The sequence below is a fragment of the Carassius gibelio genome, chromosome A4 (assembly GCF_023724105.1).
Source record: "Carassius gibelio isolate Cgi1373 ecotype wild population from Czech Republic chromosome A4, carGib1.2-hapl.c, whole genome shotgun sequence".
Lineage (NCBI taxonomy): Eukaryota > Metazoa > Chordata > Actinopteri > Cypriniformes > Cyprinidae > Carassius > Carassius gibelio.
Window position 1 is genome coordinate 27,127,024 of NC_068374.1, and position 8,770 is coordinate 27,135,793.

The 8,770-nt window shown below is 38.2% G+C and overlaps 1 protein-coding gene across 1 annotated transcript in view; it reads left to right on the forward strand.

Annotated features, from left to right (window-relative positions):
- The window catches only part of LOC127975334 (nuclear respiratory factor 1), a 14,015-nt gene continuing 5,245 nt past the window's right edge, over positions 1–8,770 (forward strand). The window contains exons 1-10 of the mRNA XM_052579309.1: positions 1–159; positions 1,790–2,039; positions 2,279–2,393; positions 2,760–2,886; positions 2,972–3,115; positions 5,649–5,807; positions 6,022–6,225; positions 6,947–7,048; positions 7,187–7,344; positions 8,454–8,578. Of these exons, the coding sequence (XP_052435269.1) occupies positions 1,817–2,039; positions 2,279–2,393; positions 2,760–2,886; positions 2,972–3,115; positions 5,649–5,807; positions 6,022–6,225; positions 6,947–7,048; positions 7,187–7,344; positions 8,454–8,578 (1,357 nt within the window). The 5' untranslated portion in view covers positions 1–159; positions 1,790–1,816. The remainder of the gene's footprint in view (positions 160–1,789; positions 2,040–2,278; positions 2,394–2,759; positions 2,887–2,971; positions 3,116–5,648; positions 5,808–6,021; positions 6,226–6,946; positions 7,049–7,186; positions 7,345–8,453; positions 8,579–8,770) is intronic.

The following is an 8,770-nucleotide window of genomic DNA, read 5'->3' on the forward strand; positions in this document are numbered from 1 at the left end:
TAGGGGCGGGGTTTGTTCCGTGCACGTCGCTCGGGGCCGCGCATCAGCCGATGAGCCCAGGACGCGCGCACTCTGCTGCTCGTTCTTTGTCCTCCATTGCAGCTGGTGTTCGCAGCTCCGCCGCACAGCGCAGGCCCGAAGTAGCGCAGCCGCTCTGAGGTTAGTGCCCTACCGCGCAATCTCCAGCCATTTCAGCCCCGGCGCAGCCGCACCAAACAACCCGGCAGCGTTTGCCTTTCACACACTCGGATGCAGATCGCGACGATGCGAAACAGAACTTGGGATGATATCGGGCGCATTTGACAGGATTGCAATTATTATTTAACGTTAACGTTACCCCGCTCAAATTGGGGCAAAGATAATCATGGCGCAGGCGCAGGCCTTTGGCCTAACGTACTGAATTTAGATGTGTAATCGAATCGCTGTTTTGTTCAGATGCTAAATGTGATTTCAAGACCAGATAGCTTGCCCTTATATTCTTGCTTGGGAATCCAATTTAAATGCGTGTTTAACCTTAAATATCATATTAACACAGCAGTGTTATCGACCACTCGACGCTTTATATCGCTTTATAGATTAGTCGACAACGGTGCCGGTTAAATTTGATCTAAAAGATTATTTAATATGTTTTGCACCTTATCTGAATGTTTACTGTTGTGTTTGAAATAACAGTTTGAATTGTGTTAGTGTTTTAATATTTCACTAACAAAAGGACCCGCTCTCTTTACACGTATTATTCACAGTTTGAAAATAACCGCCATTTATGTGTTTGTTATTGATGCTGGACTTAACTAACGTTAGTCTATATCGACTCAGTCATTTAGGAGGTTCAAGCCTAACGTACCTTTCACCTTTTTTTAATGACTCTTTGAGCATGTTGAAATGTCTTTTCGTGTTTGTGAACGTTGTTCGTGACTTCGAATCAAATGTAGCAGAGCTTCAGTGTCAGGCCATTGAATTGAACGGAACGAAACCGTAGCTGCGAGCTGGTTTATTTATCTATGTGGATCGTTCATAGCACTTACGTCATCCTTAGATGTTCCCCCATACGTTTTTATTTTGGTTTCATATTATTATTTTTTTTAATCCCAAACTTTTAGTACGTTAAATGTAATACACACTGCTTGCTGTCAGAGATGTCATTACAGTATCATATTATTCAATAAAAACGTTAAAAAAAACCTGTCATTTAGTTTGTCACTGATACAGCTTTAAATTATTGCTGAAAATTAATATAGATGTATTTTCATATGATTGTCAAAATATAATACATACAGTAAATGTATATGCTGTTACTGATATTGAATATTTACATATTTTTTGGATAAATACTGAAAGCTGTCAGACTCCAGCCAAACCTCTGTAACACATGATTAATGTAAAATACATATTAAACTTATGAACAAATTGTATTGATTATTTGTAATGATTTGTGAACCCTACTGGAGAGATGTATAAAGCAACAATAAAAGATTCAATAGCTTCCGAAAGTGCTTATTGTGAATAGAAAGGAACGGATCCTTTTTCTCTAAACATTAAATGTAAACAATGTACGATAAATAGCTTGTACATTTTTGTACTTTTACATTTAGTTTAAATAGCTACTGCGGAAAGATTTTTTGCTGATCCAGGCCAATTTTTTGAATGCATATGCAAATGACAATACATGTATTTGAACATTTCTCTCCCTCAAAATAATTGGTGCATGACAGTCACCTCATCTATGAAAATACATGAAGCAGTTACTTGTAGAATGTGTGCGCTGATATATTATATGTGTGTGTCTCAGTGTGTTTGAGAGAAACTGTATCGGGTGATGGAAGACCACACGGTGCATCAGACAGGGCACATGACCACCATCGAGGCCCACGCCGTCGCTCAGCAGGTCGGGCAGGTGCACGTTGCCTCATACACAGAGCATGGCATGCTGAGCGCTGATGAGGATTCACCCTCCTCGCCTGACGATGACGCTTACGATGACTCCGATATCCTCAACTCAACTGGAACAGATGAGGTCACCGCACATCTGGCTGCTGCAGGTAGCTTTCATCACATTGTTGTATTCTGCCTTGTGGTTACCAGACAAACCACTAGATGGCGCACTTAAACCAGAAATTGTTTAAACATCTACCAATTTGGAGTAGACGTCACAGTTAGTGTGGGATTATAAACTAAAAAGAATGTATGACGAGTTGATTTCTCGATTTTTCACAATGCATATGTTGAATGATATAGAACATCTAAAAACAACTGAATTTATTCCCCCAAATTTTTTCAGGGCCTGTTGGCATGGCAGCAGCTGCAGCTGTGGCAACAGGGAAGAAACGGAAACGGCCGCACATCTTTGAATCAAACCCTTCAATCCGTAAAAGACAACAGACTCGCTTGCTTAGGTGAACCATATTCTCAGTATTGTTCTATGTATTGTAATGTAACAGTATATAGATAGAAGAACTGACATAATTTTATTATATATTTATATATATATAAGTAATATTTTGAATCGGTCTTTGTTCAAATTGTTAGTATTTGTCTTTTTTTTTTTTTTTTTTTTTTTATTAAAAATATGGTTTAGATATTTTCTATTTATTAATATTTCAGTTTTAATAATTTTAGTACTTAAACTTATTTCAGTTAGTTTCCAAGGGTGGAACAAAAAAAAACGTATTTTATTGTAGCATTTTTCCAATTATGCCAATTACAATTCAATTGTATTTAACAGTTCCTAAAGGAAACCCTGTCCCTCACTTTGTCTGCAGGAAGCTGAGAGCGACTCTAGACGAGTACACGACACGGGTTGGCCAGCAGGCTATTGTGTTGTGCATCTCTCCCTCTAAACCAAACCCTGTGTTTAGAGTGTTTGGAGCTGCACCGTTAGAGAATGTGGTAAGTATATTTATTGTGCTTTTTGCCTTCATATCATTTGCACGGTTTAAAATTCCATCCCTGTTTTGGCATGTCTTGTGTTCAGGTGAGAAAATACAAGAGTATGATTCTGGAGGATCTGGAAAATGCTCTGGCTGAGCACGCGCCCCCTGGTGGCGGAGAACTCACCTCTGAATTGCCTCCACTGACTATTGATGGCATACCGGTGTCTGTGGACAAGATGACACAGGTGGGCAGCAGGTGGCACTATGAGCCTGGAATGCAAGTTTTTTGAGTTTTCTGCTTTGACATGCAATTTGACATTTTCTAGACTCATGAGGGCAGCAGTTAATGGAGACAGAGAACAAGTCTCACTTCATCCACTACAGGGCTTTAGCACAGGTTATTTGAAGCCTTTTGGCCTAACATAAGACCATATAGCCACTACATTTGCCAGCTCATTGCTCATTACCCCACATGCTGTTTGGGGCCGGACTGCTGATAGTTGGTGTCTCTCAGGACAGACACACCTTGCTTGGCTTGTGGCAGTTGGAGGCAGGTCTGTGCAGGGATCATCAGGTGAGGCTTGTGCCCGCGAGTAATTATCCGCCACATCGTGGCTGAGCACAGAGGTTTCTGATTGGCTCCCAAGTGGATTAAGAGCAGAGCTGAGGGAGGGAATGGGCGGCTGATCTGTGTGTTTGGGGCGTGAGATTCCTCTTAATTCCTTCGCTACGTAATTAGACCATCTGCACAAACACAAAGAAGAGCCTACAACTCATGATGCTGATATGGACAGTCTTGTTACATGATTTTGAACCGTGTTCCTAACCGTATTTAAGTTCAGATATTTAGGTCTAAGCAGTCGGCAAATTTTTTTTGGCTTTTATTTGCAATTAAATTTCTTTATTTTATTGAAAACATTTTCAGTCACTCTGCCTGGTCAGTTAGGGGCGCTACTGAATGAAATTTTATACCTGAGGAGGTTAGACAGCTCAACACTTACAAGGCCTTTACAAAAAGCTTGTAAATTTGGCTCATTAACAATTATGTCTGCCAACATTAAAAGCAGAGCCTATTGAGCTGTATTATATATATGATATACTATAGCCTTTTTGAAAATTTATTTTTTGTGTGTCTTATTATTGTAACAGGTACAGTGTACCTTAGGTTATTTTACAGTGTCATTTATATTGTATTTATATTGAAGTCAATTTGCCATAGACTTGTAAATGTATTTTCTTATTTTTCTTTTCTTATTTAATGCTTTAATGCTTTTTTTTACATCTTGGACTGGGGACTACAGATGAAACTATTCATGAAACTTTTAAATCAAATATATAAATTACGAGTTACAGTTATACTTAAGTATATTAATCTTTGTGAATACAGTGTAAAATAGATTTTTAACAAATTATGCAACAGTCATGACTGGAAGAATCATGGAAGATTCATTGATCAGTTTTATATTTCAGTGAAATAGTTCTATTAAAAAAAAGAAATATTTTAGCTCTTTTCCTGAAATCCTTCTTCACTAGCTCTTCGCCATGATGTTGTCATCTGTCAGCATTCAATGTCAGACTTATAGCAAGTGTTTTTGTGACAGAGAGGGAGAAGCTCTTTTGGGAACTGACTTATTCCTCCCAAGCCAAATTTAGCCTGTGGTGTCGAGGTGAACAGACGTTGCTACAAGAGCGCTGTGCAGTACAATCCCTGACCTGCCTATGGAATTACCAAGGGCACTGAGGGGGCTGGGATAAACTCCACCCAGGATGGAGCTGTCACTGGGCTTATGGACTGCCCCGTACAACTCAGTGTGTTTGTTTGTTTTTTAAAGTCACTGGACTTAATGAGCCCCTTTATTGTCATGTTAATACCGTCACAATTTCGCAGTTAGGTTTTTCAAAAAAATTTATAGGTTACAACTTTTACGGTAAAAGCATACATTTTAAATCTAATCAAAAGAAGGTTGGCATCCTTGTAAAAATTGTGTACAGAATTTCAGTTGATTATATATTTTGTATTTATTAGCGTATTGATTTGTGATTGGACTCATTTGTTTAATTTCCCTTATGTCTATTTAATCAGCACAAAAGCCGTGTTATAGGGTTGTCGTTTTTTTGCAATATTTAAACAGGTGATTGTGTGAGCAAAAAAAAACGTACAAATTCATATGTACACTATTGTTCATAAGTTTGTAATGAACAAGTCGGTATTGTAATGTTTTTGTAAGAAGTCTTTATTATGCTCATTTAATCAGAAATATAGTAAAATAGTAATACTGTTAACTATAACTGAGTTAAAATAGCTGACTTCTGTTTTAATAAAAATGATTCCTGTTATGTCAAAGCTGAAGTTTCAGTAGCCATTTCTCCAGTCTATAGTGTCACATGATCATAACCATAATACAGTTTTTCGGGAACCTTATTGAATAGAATGTTCAAAAGAATAGCGTTAATTTTGATGAAAATATTTCATTCTATTAAGAAATGTTTTTACAGTCGCTTTCAATCAATTTAATGCATCTCTGCTGAATAAAAGCTGAAAAAATCCCTTTCAGTGTGCTGGAGCCTCACCAATGGATTAGCCTTTTAATAGAAATGTAATAGTCTACTTTTAGCTTTCCACGAGCTATGTGTGGACAGACTGTCTGCAGGAGAGAAAAATGAATGGCTTGCTGTTTCCAAATCTTTTTTTTTTTTTTTACAGAGGCCAAGCTTTGCTTTGCCACTCCCAGTATTTAAATCTCACACAGTGATTGTGTTACATTTTCTGTTTTACAGGCCCAGCTCCGAGCATTTATTCCGGAAATGCTGAAGTATTCGACAGGCCGTGGAAAGCCTGGCTGGGGGAAAGAGAGCTGCAAGCCCATCTGGTGGCCGGAGGACATTCCCTGGGCAAACGTACGCAGTGATGTCCGAACAGAGGAGCAGAAACAGAGGGTAGCGTTGGGTTCTCACATTATGAATAATAATAGCTCCATCTTCTTTAGGTTTTTTTCTCCATATTCCTGATATGTATGCGTTTTGTTAAAATGCTTAAAAAAAAAGTTTTTCATTTATCTGTAGCCTATGAATTGTGACATCTGAATCGAAACAAATGAGCTAAAGCTTGCATCACCTTGACTTATCGAGGGCTGGTTTCTGTTGGAAACAGGTGTCATGGACGCAAGCCCTGAGGACTATTGTTAAAAACTGTTATAAGCAGCATGGGAGAGAAGACCTGCTCTACGCCTTTGAGGACCAGATCACCACACATCAAGTTACCACAACAGCCACACACAGCATTGCTCACCTGGTGCCGTCACAGACCGTAGTGCAGACGATCAGTAATCCTGATGGAACGGTCTCGCTCATACAGGTGACCCCAGGTCCCAGCTGTGGGAACAACTGCACGGTTGTTTTTCACTACGATATAAATATAATCCATATATCTCTAACAAATAATATTAAAGACAACATGACAATATATACTTACTATTTACTTCTTTAGTACACGTAACTTGTCTTACTTGTTTTATTTTTTAGTTTTTTTAGAAAATTGCAATAATTTTCATCAAAATGGTCAAAAGTGTGAAGACTTTTACAATGTTATAAAATAAAAATCTGTTCAAACTAATTTTCTTCTTCTGAACAAACACTCTATTACATCAAACAATCCTGAAAAAACTGTATCATGGTTTCCACAAAAATATTAAACTGCACAACACTAATTGACAATATTCATAAATGTTTTTGAAGCACCAAATCAGTGTATTTGTGATTTCTGAAGCCTTGTGTTACACTGAAGACTGGAGTAATGAAGCTTTGCCATCACAGAAATAAATTACATTTAAAAGTTCATATTGAAAAGTTCTAATATATTGTATAATAGAATAACATTACTGTCATTTCAAAAACATTCAAAATTCTTACCAGCCCCAAACCTGAAATGTTCATTTTTGTTGAGCTTCTAATAAGATTACGTATTTATAAAAATATATATTCAATTAGAAAAAAGTCGAATCACTAGTGGTCACATTCAAGTATTTAAATAGTATTCCAACAGCATCCTAACATCCAGTTTGTTAACTGATCCACAGGTTGGCACAGGAGCCACTGTAGCAACACTGGCAGATGCATCCGAGTTGCCAGGCACGGTGACGGTGGCCCAGGTCAATTACTCCACCGTGACAGATGGAGAGGTAACTTTAACATTCTTTCTTATCTGAATATTCCATGAGTTTGCATCTTGTGCATGTTCTTTGCTGTCCTCACAAACATACTGTGGTTTTAGGTCATATTTCTCCCTTCACTCCTATTACTTCCTTTCTGTCTCTAAGGTGGAACAGAATTGGGCCACACTACAGGGAGGCGAGATGACCATCCAGACCACGCAACCGTCAGAGGCCACGCAGGCTGTGGCCTCCTTAGCTGAAGCTGCGGTTGCTGCCTCGCAAGAGATGCAGCAGGGGGCAACTGTTACCATGGCACTCAACAGGTACTCATGGGAAGTAGCGGTGAAGTCGGGGTCAGAGAGAGAAAGAAAGAAAGGAAATACTGAACCGCAGCAGCATCTAGGTGCAGGTTTATGTCCCCAGGGTCTTGTTACCTGAGCCTGTCCTACTGTTTATCACAAGCTGATATAACCAGCAGCAGCCCAGAAATACAGCACAGCAGGAACAATTGGTAGATGCTCCATTGCCACAACAATTAGGCTGAGGAGGCATTGTTTTCTGCTCAGCAGCCTTTATTAAAGCAGTAAATCCACCGTCACTCTGCTGATTAGAAACAAACAGAAAAAAAGTCTGTAAACTTGATATAGTATGGAAGCGCATTTACACCCAGCAAGAAAAAAAAATGCTTTATTAAATTCAAATGATGAAATTTCAAAAAAGTGAAAAATTTCAAAAAAAGTACTAGTTAGATATTAAAAATCTTTGAGATAATACAAAAGTATGAGAAGTCGGTTAACATGCTGATTTAAGTAAAAAATGTTGACATGCTGTTTCAATTTATACTTCAACATAATTTTGAGTTATTGTCATAATTTAGATTTTTGTACTATGTCGTAATTATGAGCTCATCAATTTAAGCTTTTCATGACAGCTATGTCATTGACTTGTTTAAATGTAACTTTTTTTTTTAACCTCATCATTTCAACTTCTCAAATAATTAGAACTCAAAATGTTGAACTGATCACAAACCTTGTCAAATTATGACTCAATTACAAATTAGAAAGTCAATTTTGACATACTATCAAATTAAAATATTCAAAAGAAAAATTAATTTAGAATTTTTCTCTCTTAATTATAATTAAGAAAGTCTAAATTATGGCATGATTTTGATATAATTATGATTAACTAAAGCATAATTGTTTTTAAGTGACAGAAATGGGTTTATGTATGTTGGACATCTATCATGAGAGGCAGTAGAACTTGAATAGGAGCGTTATGTTATTTTCTGGTGTCTTTGAGTGACTTCCTGCTCTAGGGGGCAGTACACACCAAACCACATCAGTGCACTTCAAATCCTGAATAAAGCATTTCTTGTTTCTAAAATTAATGCGACATTATTTCCTTATTTTGTGTGTGTGTGTGTGTGTTGCAGTGAAGCAGCAGCTCACGCAGTGGCGACATTAGCAGAAGCGACTCTTCAGGGCGGAGGCCAGATCTTGTTAGCGGGAGAAACAGCGGCCGCAGTAGGAGCTTTAACTGGCGTTTCAGATGGCAGTGGTATGAACCTCCTCTCTATATCACAAGCAACCACATTTACACTCTTTACCTTCCTGACGCTTACTGGATGAAGCTGAAACAGGAAAGTTTAGGATGGGCAAACATGAAGAAATGTACCCTTCGTCATCACTCGTCTAGGTATGTGATGGCACGTATGTGTCTCCTGTAAGGTGTGTCAGAGTGTGAGGAAGT